Raw genomic sequence first — 16,654 nt, forward strand, 5'->3', positions numbered from 1 at the left:
AGTTCAAATCTGGCCTCAGATACTTACTAGCTGTATGATCCTGGGCAAGTCACTTAACCCTGGTTGCCTTAAAAAAAAAGTTAGTTTCCTCACCTATAAAATGTGGATGATATTTGTACTACCAACCTCATAAGTTTATTGTAAGGAGAATGCTTTGCAAATTTAAAATGCAGTGGAAATGTGAGCTATTATGTCTCTAGTCTCCCCACTGACATAACCAGCTTTAGTTCGGACCTTCATTGCCTCTTGTCTTGACTATTATAATAGCCTCTTCCTTGGTTTTTTTTGTTTCCAGTTTCTCCCTTCTTCATTCATCCAGATTTCTCTTCCTGAGGCACTAGTCTGATTGTGTTACTCTTCTCTAAAATCTTCTGTGATTCCCTATTGCTTCCAGGATAACATAAAAATTCAGCCTGCTATTTAAGGGACTCCACAATTTGGCTGCACATTAGTTTTCCCATTTTATATTACTCCTTTACAGAACTCTCTACCTTACTTTACTTTCGACTTTCTGCATTCTCAGCATACCATCTCTCTCTTCCCACTCTGTGCATTTCCCCACATGCCTGGAATGCACTCTCCCCTGAATTCTGCTTCCTGAAACCTTCAAAGCTCAGTTCAGGCTTCACTTTCTCATGAAGCCTTCCCTGACCCCTCAAGTGGCTAACGTTCTTTCCTATCTTAGGGTAGTTATATGTTCTACCTCCCTCCCATTCCCATCCCCCAAGTGGCACTGTAAGTTCTTTGGGGGCACACTGTTTCCTGAGATTTTCTTGTGATTTGTTAGTTTGAGAAACTTGTTTCACCAACTCAGATGACTAAATCTTTGATTAGCAGATAAATCCTAGGGAAATTGCCTGAGGCACATAGAGGTTAATCGACTTGCTCAGCTACTAAACAGAAGAGGTAGGATTTGAACCCGGGTGTCACTCTTGCCCACTTTCTACTCTGCCAGTTTGTGCTTCTCCAGCGGCATCCCTCTCCCCCTCTGTTTTTTTGCCTCGAAGCTTTGATTTCGCTCAAGCAGCCAGTTCTGAGAGTGGGATGTCTGTAACCTGCTACCAATTCATTTGTGTCTGATAGTCTAAGTTTATGTACCTGGAGGGGGTGAGGAAAAGTGCCTTGCTTATGAGTCATAGCGCCTGTTTGTGTCATATGCAAAGTCCTGAATCCAGGTCTTTCTGACCTCAAGACCAGCCCTTCGCTCTTGTACAAAGTATATGTTTAATAAAATGTTTGTTGAAATGAGTTGAAAGGTGAGAAGGAGGCAGAGCCCAGAAGGTTTATAGATACGTGAGACTTTGGAGGCTAGGTAGTCTAATCTCATTTTTACAGATGAGGAAAGCAAAGGAAAGCACTTATTAAGAGCCTACTGTATGCCAGGCACAATGTCTGAACCCTTGACAAACATGGAACAGGGAAGAGAAGCCACATGACCAGGGTCACATTTAAGTCAATTCAACAAGCAATTAAGTACCTACTGTGTGCCAGGCACTGTGCTAAGCTCTGGAGGCATTGTGCTAAGCTCTGGAGGCATTGTGCTAAGAACAAATCAATGGCAGGCCTGGTCTTGAGCTCAGATAACTTGCCTTCTAATCCAGCTCGGTAGATCTCGCCCAATACTAGATTCCTCCCCAGAACTTGCTCCTCCTGCGCTCAGGCCTCTGTGACTGTTATCCAGAGCTCTTGAGTTCTCAGAACTTCAGAGGTGGAAGGGACCCCAGAGAATAGTTAGTCCAGCTGGTATCCAAGGAGGAATCAATTCTATAGGAGCCCCAAAAAGTGGTCATCAAGGGGCAGCTAGGTTGCACAGTGGATAGAGCACCGGCCCTGGAGTCAGGAGGACCTGAGTTCAAATTTGGCCTCAGACACATAACACTTACTAGCTGTGTGACTCTGGGCAAGTCACTTAACCCCCATTGCCTCATATTAAAAAAAAATAGAAAGAATAAAAGTGGTCATCAAGATCTACTCAATTCTTCAATGTAACACTCATTAAGCACCTACTATGTGCTAAGCACTGGAATACAAAGACAAAAAATGAAATCGCTTTTGTCCTGAAGAAACTTACATTCTATAGTGTGGAAACAACATATATACATAAAAATATATACAAAATACATACAAAGATTACAAAGTAATTTTGCATAAAATAATTTTGGACTTGGCAAATAGTGTCCTGGGACCTAGCATCAGAAAGACCTGAGTTCAAATCCAGCCTCAGATAATTACTAGCTGTGTGAACTCTAGGCAGGTCACTTCATCTCTCTCTTCCTCAGTTTCCTCAAGTGTAAAATGGGGATAATAATAGCATCTACATAAAGGGAGATAATATTTGTAAAGCACTTTGCAAACCTTAAAGTGCCATTAAATGCTGGCTATTATTATTAATTTCTAGTAGCAATGTATGGCTGTGAGAATTGGACTATAAGGAAAGCTGAGAACCTCAGAATCAACACTTTCCAACTGTGGTGCTGGAGAAGACTTTTGAGAGTCCCTTGGACAGCAAGGAGATCAACTCAGTCAATACTTAAAGAAATTAATTCAGATCATAAGAGACTTGTTAAGGTTGAACTGTTTACATCCCTGCAGGGAAAGATGATATTTATAAGTCGTGAGTCCTTTGTCCGTATTGGGGTAGTAGGAGGGAAAAAAATTATATCTGTGTATAGATAGATAGATAGAGGGCACAGGGTGAGTTGAAGATGAAGGGGTGATGTCTGGAAAATAAAATTAAGGGGTGAGAGAGGATTATACTGGGAGAAAGGGAGAAGTAGAATGAGGTAAATTATCTCACATGAAACAGACAAGAAAAGGCTTTTACAGTGGAGGGGAAATGGGGGATGGTGAGAGGGAATGAGTGACTCTTATTCTCATAGGATTTGGCTTAAGGAGGGAATAACATACACAGTGGGGTATGGAAATCTATCACCCTACAGGAAAATAAGGGAGGAAGGGGACAAGAGAGCAGGGTTTGATAGAAGGGAGGGCAGATTGGGGGCGGGGATAATCAAAAGCAAACACTTCTGAGGAGGGACAGGGTCAAAAGAGAGAATAGAATAAATGGGGGGTAGGATAGGATGAAGGGAGATATACTTAGTTTTTCACAACAGGACTACTACGGAAGTGTTTCGATAACCTGTATCGAGATGCTTGCCTTTTCAACAAGGGTGGGTGGGGAGGAAGGAAGAGAGAAAATTTGTAACCCAAAGTTTTAAAAACATATGTTAAAAATAAAAAAAATTTAAAAAAAATTAATTCAGGCTATTCACTGGAAGGTCAAATACTGAAGCTGAAGCTTAAATACTTTGGCCACATAATGAGAAGATGAGACTCATTGGAAAAGATCCTGATGTTGGGAAAGATTGAAGGCAAAAGGAGAAGGGCATAGCAGAGGGTGAGATGGATAGGTAGTGTCATGGAAGCAACAAACACAAACTCGGACAGACTTTGAGAGACAGTGGAGGACGGAAAGGCCTGTAGTTTTATAGTCCATGAGGTCACAAAGAGTCGGATGTGCCTGAAGGACTGCACAACAAAGAAAAGTAATACTAATTATAGTAATGATGATGATGATGATAATTTCAGGGTGGGGGAGAAGCTAACAACTGGAAAATCAGAATAGGCCTCATTTAGAAGACTACACTGGCACAGGATAGCCCCTGGTCTAGAGTCAGGAAGATCGGAGTTCAAATCTAGCCTCAGACACTTACTAGTTATGTGACCCTGGGCAAGTGATTTAACCTTGTTTGCCTTAGTTTCCTCATCTGTAAAATGAGCTAGAAAAGTAAATGGCAAACCACTCTAGTGTCTCTGCTAAGAAAACCCCAGATGGGGCTGCAAAGAGTTGGATACCACTGAAACGATGAAAGAACCAAGAGAGGTTACACAAGCCACGCTTTGAAGACAGCTAAGGATTCTAAGTGGTGGTGATGAAAAGCTTGTGCAAACACAAAGAGGGGATGTCCTGTGTGAGGAATAGCAAGGAAGCTAGCTTTACTGAAATGTAGACTGTGTGAAAAGGAGAATTATGAAATAAGTCTGGAAAAATAAATTGGAGCCAAATTATGAAGGGCTTTAAATTCCAGAAGAGTTTACCATCCTAGGGGCACTAGGGAGCCACAGATGCTTCCTGAGAAGGGGAATTACATGATCAGATCAGTGATACCGATTTAGTAGCTGAGTTTTTTTTCCAGACCAAACATCCCCAATTCCATCAATTCATCTAAATATCTGTTGGTCTCCTAGCATTTTCCTGGTTTCTTGTGTCTTGAGGCATCCAGTTTGTTAATGTTATTCCTAAAATTTTTTGCCCACAGGCTTCTTCTTCTTGTTGTTGTTTGCCCTTCATTCTCTTGAAGAGGACCATGACATCAGGAAGATGATGCCATGACTCGCAGGTGAATTGGATTTAAGTGAGGGACGGCTGTGCAAAGTCACCAGCCTCACTTTCTCCTCTGGAGCCATCTGGGTCCAGTGGCAAGATACAGATCAAGATGACCAGAGATAGCCCCCTGCCCACAGGCATAAGAGTTGAGAAAGGGTGGGTTGCTATGGGTGTGGAATATTATATATACTGTCAGACTTGATAGATATGGCTAGTTTTGCTGACCTATTCTCCAAATCCCCTTTCTTTCCAAAGCTCTGTTACAAGGGATGGTTTACTGGCTAGTGGAGGTGGAAAGTATATATTTGGAAAGGAATGTTATATTAAAAAACCACTGGAATAAGATACATTTTTAAAAGTATCATTTTTAAGAATTAAAAATAAAATGAATTGCCTAGAATTCAACACACTATTCTAGATATGATTTCTGCAGGGCACAGGTCAGTATACACCATATAGATTAGAGGCTTCTGGTGTTAATTCCAGGATTGGGGTCTGCCCCTGCCCTGGGCTTTGGCCTCCCTGGCAGGAGATCCTCTAGTCATTCAGTACAGCTTGATAATGATGGCTAAGACCAGTGGAAGGCTGCCTAGCCTGGCTGTGATCTCTGGTTTGGGATCCTCAGTGGTGCTCAGCAGGGGCACAGGCCCTCTCCGACCCTTCTGGAGATCCTTGGCTTCTTCACACCCTAGGGAGGGATTTGTTCTTCAAGACATGCCTGAACCCATTAGCTTTTACATATTCTATTCTCCATGGGACTTCCCTGCCCATCCTCAGCGGGCGTGACTGGCTGGCTAGGTTCAGCTGGGATGTTGCAGATAGCTGGTGATAGCAGAGACCCAAAAGGCAGGTTGTGTCTTGGCATGCTCCAGGTGCTAAAGAGGAGATAGAGAGTGTGGGGTCTTAAGGAGGCAAGAAATTCACCTGTGGCCTGAGTTCCTTTCAGAACTGGCCATCTAAAGTGTCCTGTCTACAAGCAAGAGTATATGTCACAGTGCTGGTGAGAGTGAAGACTTGGCCAAAGCATAACTTGTCCATAACATAAGTGATCATCCCCTAAGTGTTTTGTTTTTTTTTTTAAAAGAAAACATTGATCTCTGTTTTTACATCAACTTCCTTTTCTTTTTCTCCTTTGAGAGGCAGTCAGGGTCAAGTGACTTGCCCAGGGTCACACAGCTAGTAAATGTCTGAGGCCAGATTTAAACTCAGGTCCTCCTGACTGCAGGGCTGGTGCTCTACCCACTGAGCCACTTAGCTGCCGCCTTCATTTTCAAATATAGCCCTTCCCTCTCCTCTGCCTATCAAATTATCCTTTTGAACAAAAATAAAAAAATAAAAGAGTCAACAAAATGAAATAACACATCAAGGAAGTTGAACAGTATGCACTAATCTACATCCATAGCTTCCCCTCTCTGTAAAGAAGAGAGAGAATTGCACTTGCTCAGTTCTTTTCCTGTGGCCTCTCATTCTTGGTCTTGGAGGCTTGAGGTCATGTATCCCAGTGGTACCAAACTCAAATAGAAATGAGGGCCACTAAACCATATATGAGGGCATCTGGGTGGTGCAGTGGATAGGCCTGGAGTCAGGAAGACTTCATGAGTTCAAATCCAGCCTCAAACAATCACTAGCTGGGCAAGTCACTTAACCCTGTGTGCCTCAGTTTCCTCATCTGTAAAATGAGATGGAGAGGGAAATGTCAAACCACTTCAGTATCTTTGCCAAGAAAACCCCAGATGACTGTATGACAACATAAAGTCAAAATGGGTACATGATTTAGGCATAAAGGGTGATACCAAAAGCAAATTAGGAGAGCAAGGAAGAGTTTACCTTTCAGATCTATGGAGATGGGAAGAATTTATGACCAAACAAGAGATAGAGAACATTATGAAATACAAAATGGATAATTTTGATTATATCAAAATAAAAAGTTTTTACACAAACAAAACCAATGCAAACCAGATTAGAAGGAAAGGAGAAAGCTGGGAAATAATATTTAAGCCCAGTGTTTCTGATAAAGGCCTCATTTCTCAAATATACAGAGAACCGAGTCAAATTTATAAGAATAGAAGTCATTCCCCAATCAACAAATGGTCAAAGGATATGACTGGGCAATTTTCAGATGAGGAAATTAAAGCTATTTATAACATATGAAGAATGCTCTAAATTGATTAAAGAAATGAAAATTAAAACAACTCTGAGGTACCACATCCCACCTATCAGATTGGCTAATGTGACAGGCCATGTATTTAACACTGCTGGTGTAGTTCATTCTCTTGTACCTTAAGCCTAAAGAAATGTCTGCTATCAGAGAGGCTCTGGACTAGGAGTAAGAAGTCCTTGGTTCTAATCCTATCTCTGCTACTGACTCCACTTAGGCATGTCCTGTCTCCTGCCTGGGCCTCATTTTCCCCATTTTAATAGGAAGGGTTTGAATCACGTGGTCTCTAAGTACTTTTCATCTGGGGCATTCTCTGAGTCCATGATTCTAGGTAGGCATTAACATTTAACTGAATTCAATATTAGTATTCTACAAAATCTACTGGAAGCCTCAGCATCCTAGAGGGTCCAGAAGTTCTAACTGTGAGAAAATTGCTCATCAAAGACTGTAGCTTTGGGTCTGAATTCCTATGAGGCCCTATTCCTTTTTAGTGGGTTGGATTGTCACGGTGGGTGTATTTTGGGGTACCCCTGGTTGTGATGTGTCCTTTGAGAAAGAAGATGGGGACATTTAGTGAGAATTAGCTCACTTTAGCAATCTATTGATAGCATCCATTCAGCAACATTTATTAAGCACCTACTATGTTCCAGACACTATTTTAGGCATATGAGATACCTGGATTCTATTGGAGGAAACAATGTGTACACATATACATAGAAGCAAAACATATACAAATAAATGCTGAGCACATGCAAACTAATTTTGGCTCCTAGGAGTGACTGATGGGGGCAATAGGGAGGCACCCTGGAACGGGAGGGGTAGGAGGTAGGAAAGAGCAGGTTAAAAAAGAAAACAAACCTAATTTAAAACTAAATAATGGAATAGATTCATCATCATTATGGGGTAAATTTGCAGGAAGTGTCTTCATAACTTGTCCTCCTGAAAACAACCTGTGGTTTGTTATCCCTTCCACATTGCTACTTTCCCTATCACAGTTTCAATGTATCTCGGGTTGGCATAAGAAATTAAATAGGAATTTTGGGGGGGAGTTTTGTAGAAGCCGAAGATGACAGGGGAAGGCATGATACAGAAAAAATTTAGAAACTCAGAAATGCATAAAATATTTGTATGGTATAGCATAATATCAACCCATTTTACAATAAGGTACTGTAAACACCCCATTTAAAAAAAAATTCAGACTTCTCTGATTTGAAGGGAGGGCCAGAAAATTTTACCCGGATTACCCGGAGTTTCTAGATCATGGGGGCACCACACCCCTAACTTCCGAGATGTGGACAGGATGAGTCTATTTTGTCTTCCTCATTCTCTGCCTCTGCTAGTGGAAAGCCCTGTTTAAGCTTAGCTGGTCTCCAAGAATCGGCTCTGCATTGGGAAAAGAGAGACTCAGGTGACCTAAGGGAGTAGAGGGTTTTAGAGGCCTCAGAGTGGTGCCTGTATTGATCTGGGACACCTAGTCTTAGAAGTATGGAGTCTGGGGCTTCATTTTGCAAAAATTGTTGATGTCCCTCTCCTCCTTTTAAGTTTAACGTGGATGCCACCTTCTCCATGAAGCCTTCCCTGATGCCTCCATAAAAGCATGCTCTTCCTCCTCAATTTCCTTCTAGCCTTTTGAAAAGATGCTGGCCTTGGAATAAGGAAGGCCTGGTTTCAAATGACACTTCAGACCCTTAACTAGCCATGTGACCTTGGGCAAGTCTCTTAATTTCTTTGTGCTTGAGCTGCCTCATCTATAAAATGAGGGGGTTGGCCTTGGTCGCCTCCCAAGTCCCTTCCAACTTGAATTCTCTATTCCTATGCTCCTTGGCCCCAACCCATTCACTCTAGCAACATAGTCAGTTGTTTCTTTCTTTTCTTAGCAATGAGGTTAAGTGACTTGCCCAGGGTCACACAGCTAGTAAGTGTCTGAGCCTGGATTTGAACTCAGGTCCTCTTGATTCCAGGGCCAGCTGCTCTATCCACTGTCAAACCTAGCTGCCCCTCAGTTACCTTTTTTTTTTTAAAGGCAATTGGGGTTAAGTGACTTGCCCAGGGTCACACAGCTAGTAAGCGTCAAGTGTTTGGTCTGAAGCGGATTTGAACTCAGGTCCTCCTGACTTCAGGGGTGGCACGCTATCCACTGAGCCACCTAGCTGCCCCCCTGTTACTTCTTAAGATTAATCAGCAAGCATTTATTAAACACCTACTGTTTGCCAGGCACTGTGCCATATGCTGGGGATATAAAAATAAAGATTGAAAACAAGTCCTACTTTCGAGGAGTGTGTGTGGGGTGAGGGTGAGCACTGAGACAATAAATACCTATGTAAGTATACACAGAATAAATACAAAGAGAATAAACACAAATAAACCAGTGATAATTTTGGAGAGAAGGGACTAGCAATTGAGGAAATCAAGAAAATCTTCAAGCTGAAGGTAATGATTGAGTTGCATCTTTAAGAATAAGATTTGTGCCAGTGTCTGCACAGCCAGAACTTGAACTCAGGTCTTTCTGGCTCTAAGGCTGGATCTCTGTCTACTATGCCACACTACTTCTCATCCTCATAGAGGCCAGTCCCTATTTCTTTTTCTTTTTTGTCTAAGTAAGTGCTAAATAAATATTTGTTGAATTAAATGGAAGGAACTTGGTATGGCATTTTTGACAGGACAGGATAGGACAGAGTAAAGGGCAGTTTAGAAGACATGGGGAGAAGAGAAGATATCCTTTTAAAGAAGGACAAAACATTTCTTCCAGGTTGTCATGTGTGAGAAACACACGCTGGTCCCAGCAGGCAGAGCTAAGAGGATGGAAGTTATAGGTAAACAAAGTTTGGCAAGATGTAAGAAAAAACAAGCTAAACCATCTTCCTAAAGTCAGAGCTATCCAAAAGTGGAACGGGCTGTTTTGGGAGGGAAGGAGGGAGTTCCCGATCCCTGGAGGTCTGGAAGCAGAAGCTGGGATATTCTAGAGGAGACTCCTGCTTTAGTACAGGTTGGATTACATGCCTTCTTAGGACCCCACCAGCTCAGATATTCTATTGGGCTCTTGGGGGTTGAGTCTCCTGGGGAACTCCCCGATCCCTAGGCATTCACATTGTAAACTTAGCTTTTTTTGTAGAATCAGATTCAACCTGTGCTGACACACAGACACACACAGGCGCGCACACGCGCGCGCACACACACACAGAGACACACACACACACGCACACACACACGCAGGCGTACCCTCAGTCTTGGAGTGAGTCAGATCAGGCTCTGGCTGCAGCTGGGATGGTCAGGCCTTACAGCTGTTGTGCTGGGTATGTGAATCTATATTGTTTATGGGTTGGGGTTGGGGGAGTAGGGGCGTGGATATCTCAGGATTCCGCGATCACTCCGACTCCCCTGCAGGGAGGAAGGGGACTTTAGCCCAGCCCTGTTTGGCCCCCTTGTTGTAACGGGACACCCCCCAACCCCAACCCCACCCCACACTTCGTCACCTCTGGCTCTGAAGGAAGGAAGGAGGAGGAGGTGGAGGAGGAGGAGGAGGAGGGAAGGGCTGGGCTGACACACTCCCTGCGCAGCTCTGGCTCCTCTGAGGGGCGTGGAAGGGTAGAGGGAGGGAGGCAGCTTCTGGACTGCTGTTCTGGGCTATATTGCAACTTCAGGGCAAGTTTTGAGAATCGCAATTATCTGGGTAAGTTTGCTCCCTTCTCTCTGTCTCTGACTCTTCTCACCTGTCTGGTGTGGAGAGGGAAGACAGTAGACAGGCGTAGACTTGGGGTTCTGAGTAAATGGGGTGGGGCAAAGAGTAGGTGGGGGTCCTGGGATGATCGAGAGAACTGAAGGGACTTTCAGTGCACTTGGTGGGGGCAGGAGGCTGCTTCTTAGTGTATGCACCAGGCAGGCGCTGCGCTGGGCGGAGGGGTTTGGGAATGAAGGAGCCCCGCAACTTGTGGGGGGCCTCAAAGCTCAGGCCCATAATGGACCAGCATTAAAGGAATTGAAGAGGCTGTGTTCCCATGCCCCTTTCCCCCGCAGGATCTGTTCAGGTTCCCCTGTCCTCGAAGAGGGGCATTGGGTGCAGGACAGTACCCCTACCCAGACTGTGGCTCTGAAGCCCATGAGAGAGGTTGCTCTTTTGGGGACGGTCTGGTCTAGGACACAGCCTCCTTCCTCTCCCCGAATCCTTTCTCTAGCTAGCTTTGTGCCTGATGGGGCCTGGGGGGTGGAGCAGTCAGAAGGAAAGAGAGTGTTGGGCTGGGGCATTTCAGAACTGAGGCCCACGGCAAGGAAGCCCCCCCCCCCAGCCCCTGATGCTGCTGCAGACGCAATAAATGCCTTTGGCCTGGGCAGTCTCCTTGTTGCCACAGCTCCTGTCTTGAGGGATGGGCTGGTCCCAGCAATAGCATGGGCTTAGAGGATCATTGTGTGTCTAGCTGGATTGGAGTTTACTCAGTTTAACATATCAAGAATCTAAACCCAATTTGAGGCTGGGCTCCTCCCTGATTACCAGAGCTGAGAGAGATCACCTCATAGTGTGGGGCCCAATTTGGGAGTGCAGAGAGAGCCACCTCTGGATAAGGAGACATTGTAACACCTTCTGGATAACTTTTGTTGTTGTTCAGTTGTGTTGGACTCTGTGTGACTCCCATGGATAATGTCCATGGGGTTTTCTTTTCTTTTCTTTTTGGTTAGGTAATGGGGTTAAGTGACTTGCCCAGGGTCACACAGCTAGTTTGCATTTGAGGCTGGATTTGAACTCAGATCTTCCTGACTCAAGGCCTAGAGTTCTATCCACTGCAGGGCCTACTGTCTACTAAAGATTAGCAAGTCAGAAAAATGATGGAGGAGAAAGGGCTGGATGTGAAAAAACAAGCCTAGGGTTTGAATCCCAGATCTGATACTTACTGATTGTGTGACTCTGGGCAAATGCTATCACCTTCCTGAGACTCAGTTTCTTCATATGTAAAATGAGGATAACCACAATTCATTAAGGCATTAAAAACCTACTATGTTGCTTGGCATTGTGTTCAATGCAGGGGATTCAAAGATAAAAAAATAAACAACTAAACCACCCCTGCAGGGGAGAGCAGGGGTTGTGAAGAGAACACTTAGAAACCGTCAGGCGTTTTGGAAATAAGAGGTTTTATTATCATGCGATATTATCTGCTGCTCTGTGTGACTTTTGAAAGTCTTGTGACTTGCCAACTGGGGGATGGGCTGCTTCCTTGTGGATTCCCAGGGTGGGGTGAGAGTATGTATGTGGGTGCTAGTGGGCGGGTATTGAGAGAGAGAGAGAGAGAGAGAGAGAGAGAGAGAGAGAGAGAGAGAGAGAGAGAGAGAGAGAGAGGGTGCCCAACCAGGCCTGGTCTTTCCCAGTGGGGGAACGGTACCCACCACTGGATTTCAGTGTGTCTAAACACTAATAGTACTTTTTTTTCCCTTTTCCTTTTTCATTAGCACTTTAAAAATATTGGGTGGCTGCCCCTTCCTTTGAGCCTGAAAAGGGGAGACTCCCCTAACACAGAAGACCTACTTGGGCCACACCAATTCCTCTTGGCCTTCAGTACCCTTTTCTTTAGCCATCTTTATTCTTGGCGGAGGAATCTGAGCGACTGAGGGTGTGTCCTGCTGGCCAGCAAGCCAGGGCTTGGAGCTCTCTGACTCGATTCCCCCTGCAAGGCAGTTCCTGGGGTAGCGGAGGGGAATCGGAAGCCCTGTTGGTCATTTATTCCTAGATTAGTTTTCTAGAGAAAGAACCTTCAGCCTTGGAGAGCAGAGATCAAGCACAGAAAGGGGTCTAGAGAGCTATTTAGGGCACTGTATGCAGGCTTTTTCCCTGCCATACTGATGACAAGGCAGGAGATTAGAATCCCTCAGAACAGAATTGCCCCCAAGTGGATGCATCTGCCTCAGGAAGGCGAGTTTCCTGTCACCAGAGGTTTTCAAGCAGAGACTAAGGATCTTGTCAGGGAAGTAGTTGAAGGACTTGCTCACAGTTGGATTTGGGTACTCTGACATCCCTTCGAACTGTGATATTTTGTGATTTGGTGGCTCTGGGATCTGGCCATAGGATCTTTTTCTTTGAAACCAGTAAGGCAGAGTGGGGAAGCCATATGTCCAATCTCTGTGCAGCTACCTAGTGGTGAATAGAGCACTGGACCTGGAGTCAGGAAGACCTGAGTTCAAATTTGGCCTCAGACCCTGGGCATGTCACTTAATCCTGCTTACCTCAGTTTCCTCAAATGTAAAATGGGGATAATAATGAGGTTGTTGTGAGGATCAAATGATATTTGTAAAAAGTGCTTAGCACAGTGCATAGCACCTGGTAGATACTATATAAATGTTTATTCCCTTCACTCTTTCCCAGCTTCTATCTTCCCATTTCACAGAAAATGAGATAGAGGCCTAGAAAGACTGAGTAGTGTACCCGTGGTCATGTTATCTTATGAGGCACAAAGCCAGGACTTGGGCAGGGGTTAGTCTGAAGGGGTTTTTTGAGGAAGGCAGAATTTGAGCTGCACCTTGAAGGCTCCTTAGGATTTAGATAGGCAAATTAGCGGTATGGGGACGGGGTTATTGGTGGGACTAGGGGTATTGGGAGGTAGGTGGTAACAAATAGAATGTGCGTAGAGGACAATGGAGTTCTTTTAATCAGAGAAGTGATACTAAGGAGGGATGAGGGATGAGGCTGTGCAAATCCACTCTCATACACACAGAGAACAGTCTTGGTTTTGGAATCATCTGTTGTCAAGGTTGGAGAGTACCTGATAAATTGTCCAGTCCAACTCCTCATTTTACAGAGGAAACTGAATTAACTAAGGTCCTAGAGCCAGCAAATGGCAAAGGCAGGATCCAAAACCAAGCCTTCAAATCCAGACCTCAATCTGGACCTCAAATGCAGAGCTTTTTCTTTTCTTTTCTTTTTTTTTTTTAAGTCAGTTGGGATTAAGTGACTTGCCCAGGGTCACACACCTAGTAAGTGTCAAGTGTTTGGTCTGAAGTCAAATTTGAATTCAGGTCCTCCTGACTTCAGGTCCACGGCGCCACCTAGTTGCCCCCAGAGCTTTTTCAAATACTCCCTACTGATGGGTTTGGACTATATAATCTCTCTAGAGTCTGCTGTCCCTCTATAGGCTCATAATCATATGGAAAAAGGTCCTTGGGTCCCTTACAGATCTGGAGAAGATGACAGCAGCCTTCTATCTCCACCAGGGCAGGGGTATGGTGCCTAAGAGCTGGGCCAAGGGTTGGAGGAAATGCATGAGCCAATCACCTCCTGCCCAAGCTGCTGCAGTAGCTCCCAACTGGTCTCACAGCTTCCTGTCTCTCTGGCTGTCTAAGCCACTGTCCAGAAAGCTGCCGAAATAATCTTCCTAAACAAAGTCTGAAAATGCCCCTCCCCTACCCCCTTAAGAATCTCCACTGGCTCCCTAAGAGAAAATATAAACTTTTCAGCTTGACATTTAAAGCCCTTCCTAGTCTGGCTTCAACCCATCTTTCCAGATTTATTTCACGTTACTCCTCTTTATATATTATAAAGTACACATTCTAGCCCAGCCAAATCTAGCTCAAATACTTTCTCTTCCCAAAACCTGGTGTTCTGTTTCCCACCTCCGTGCCTTTGCAAATGCTTTTACCCATACCTGGAGTGCACTCCCTTTTTAATCCCAACTTTGCAAATCCTTAGCTTATTTCAGGGCTCAACTCAGGTGGCTAGCTCCTATGGAAAGCTTTTCTGGATCCCCCTAGTTGTTGGTACTCTTTTCCTTCTCAAATTATCTTGCATTCACTTGTCCATGTACGAGATGTCTTCTCCAGCAGAATACAAGCATCTCAAAGGCAGGGGGATGGTTTGTTTGTTTGTGTGGGGCGGGGGTTGGGAGCTTTGTTCCTTGGCACTGGAGTCTGCTGCTGATTTAAATTTTTTTTGGTGTGAGCATTTATACCTCAAGAATCCACAAATACTACAACTGAGGGCTTGACTTATTATTTTGTTGATTGTGTTGACTTTTGAAAGCGATGGAGAAAATGTCAGTAATGCCAATTTAACTGAAAAGGGTGTTGCATGTAAGTTTTTTTTTTTCCTCTAGAGAGCAGGTTGTTAAACACTTGCCAGCACATTCTTGCTTTGTGTCCCCTGCACCTAGTTCAGTGTTTGGGGTATTGAGAGGTTAAGTGTCTTATGTCCGGGGTCACTCAGCCAGTCCACATCAGAGGCAGCATTTGAACCTAGGTCTTCCTGACTCAGAGACTAGATTCATTCTGCCACATTGCTTCTCTCATTGCACATAGTAGGCATGTTATAAAATGATACGCTCGTTGAATTGAGTTGAGGGAGCAGGAAGAGGCTGTATCTACACGTTCCACACTCCTATCAAGAAATGCCAAGAGCAGACGAGCATAGAGGCAACCACAAACAGGAGCTAAGCTTGTGGGAGCAGTCAGACCCAGTGACTTCTTCCTTAGCACATAGCTTGCTGTCCAGGACCAGCTTGGCTCACTTTCTCTTCCAGTCTGGTACAATTTGGTATACTCACCACCTGTCAACTCCCAGCAGAGTATTCAGGGCTGACCTGGAAGAAGCTCTGTCTTGGGTCAGGAGACCTCAGTTCTAGTCAAGGCTGTGCCCATGGGCTGGACACTGACTTCAGACCTCCGGGCCTCAATCTTAGGGAGCTTCCTGAAATGTGAACAATATCACAGGAGACAGACGGACATATGGGATAAACAGGCAGACACTCGCAAAGCATATTAGCCACATCATTGCAGTGTTAACAAGAATTGGCAGACCAGGGCCATGCACTGATAATGTATACGGTTGGGTATAAGCACACACATGTGTTTGTGTGTTGACTGACAGAGTTAAAGCATCACCTGTTATTAATATGCAAATGAATTCTTTAAATCCAAGTCTTGGTCAGGAGTACTGGGTGGGGCTGGGACTGAGGCTGGGTTTGGTGACTGCCTCAGAATGCAAACCCTGTGTTTGTTTAAGCAAAATCCTTCCTCCACTTTGGGATTTCAGGCCAGACTGGGCATTCTGCTTGCCTTCCTGCTTTGGGTCTGGGCTCAGAACTCTCTGGAGGCTTGAAGGAATTGGGAATGTTCACTCGGGAGAAGAGAAGACTTGGGGAAGAGATGAGACCACTTGTGTGTTGGGGTTCTGAGAGCTGTTTTCAAGTATCTAGAGGACTATCGTGTGAAAGAATGATTAGATTGTTCTGCTTTGCCATAAAGGGCAGAACTGAGAGCAATGCAAGCAACACATTCCTAACAATTAGAGATGTCCAAAAACATGATGTGATGCCTTGGGAAAATAGTCGTCTTTCCATCTCGGGAGGTCTTCAAATGGAAGTTAGATGACCATTTATTGTCAGGGATGTAGTAGAGAGGATGGCTTGAACAAGATGACCCCGAGGTCCTTTCTGTCTCTTAAGAGTCTGTGATTTAAATGCTCCTATACTGCATGTTGTCTAAGGGAGATGGTGGTTGTGAGGGAAAGGAAGCTTCGGGTTAGGGGTCAGAGGCAGCACTAGGCAATGGGCAGGGGTCTATGCACCATGTTAGGAAGTTGGCACCCAAATCAATCAGTTGATAAGCATGTATTAAGGACTTAGTATGTGCCAAGCATTGTATTAAGTGTTGGGGATACAAAGAATGGCAAAAATCCCCAAAACAATCTGTCTTCAAGGGGCATATATTCTAGTTGGGGAGACGACACATAGACAGCTAGATAGGTATATGTATCGGATATTATATATCTCTATCTCTATGTATCTATATAGGTATAGATAGATAGATAGATAGGTAGATAGATAGACAGATAGATAGATAGATAGATAGATAGATAGATAGATAGATAGATATGTATATATACAGAGAGAGAGAGAATATCTGTTGGATGCACTCACAGGGTAGATAATGTCATCTGAAAGGGGACAGCAGTAGGAACTAAAGGGACTGGGAAAGGACACTTGCAAATGTGAGATTTGAACTAAATCTTGAAGAAGATCAAGAAATTAAGAAGTAGAAATGGGGAGCAGAGAATTCTAGGCATGAGGGACAGTCAGTGCAAAGACATGGAGGCAGGAGATGGAGAATCCAGTGTGAAGAACTATAAGTGGGCCATT

The 16,654-nt window shown here is 44.3% G+C and overlaps 1 protein-coding gene across 1 annotated transcript in view; it reads left to right on the plus strand.

Moving 5' to 3' along the window:
- LOC110211654 (protein AHNAK2-like) overlaps positions 1-16,654 on the plus strand; it is a 72,663-nt gene that overhangs the window by 10,263 nt on the left and 45,746 nt on the right. Inside the window, exon 2 of the mRNA XM_078149187.1 lies at positions 10,103-10,215. Within this exon, the coding sequence (XP_078005313.1) occupies positions 10,103-10,215 (113 nt within the window). The remainder of the gene's footprint in view (positions 1-10,102; positions 10,216-16,654) is intronic.

This window comes from Phascolarctos cinereus, unplaced genomic scaffold (genome assembly GCF_003287225.1).
Source record: "Phascolarctos cinereus isolate Bilbo 61053 unplaced genomic scaffold, phaCin_HiC Scaffold_2;HRSCAF=192, whole genome shotgun sequence".
Taxonomy (NCBI): domain Eukaryota; kingdom Metazoa; phylum Chordata; class Mammalia; order Diprotodontia; family Phascolarctidae; genus Phascolarctos; species Phascolarctos cinereus.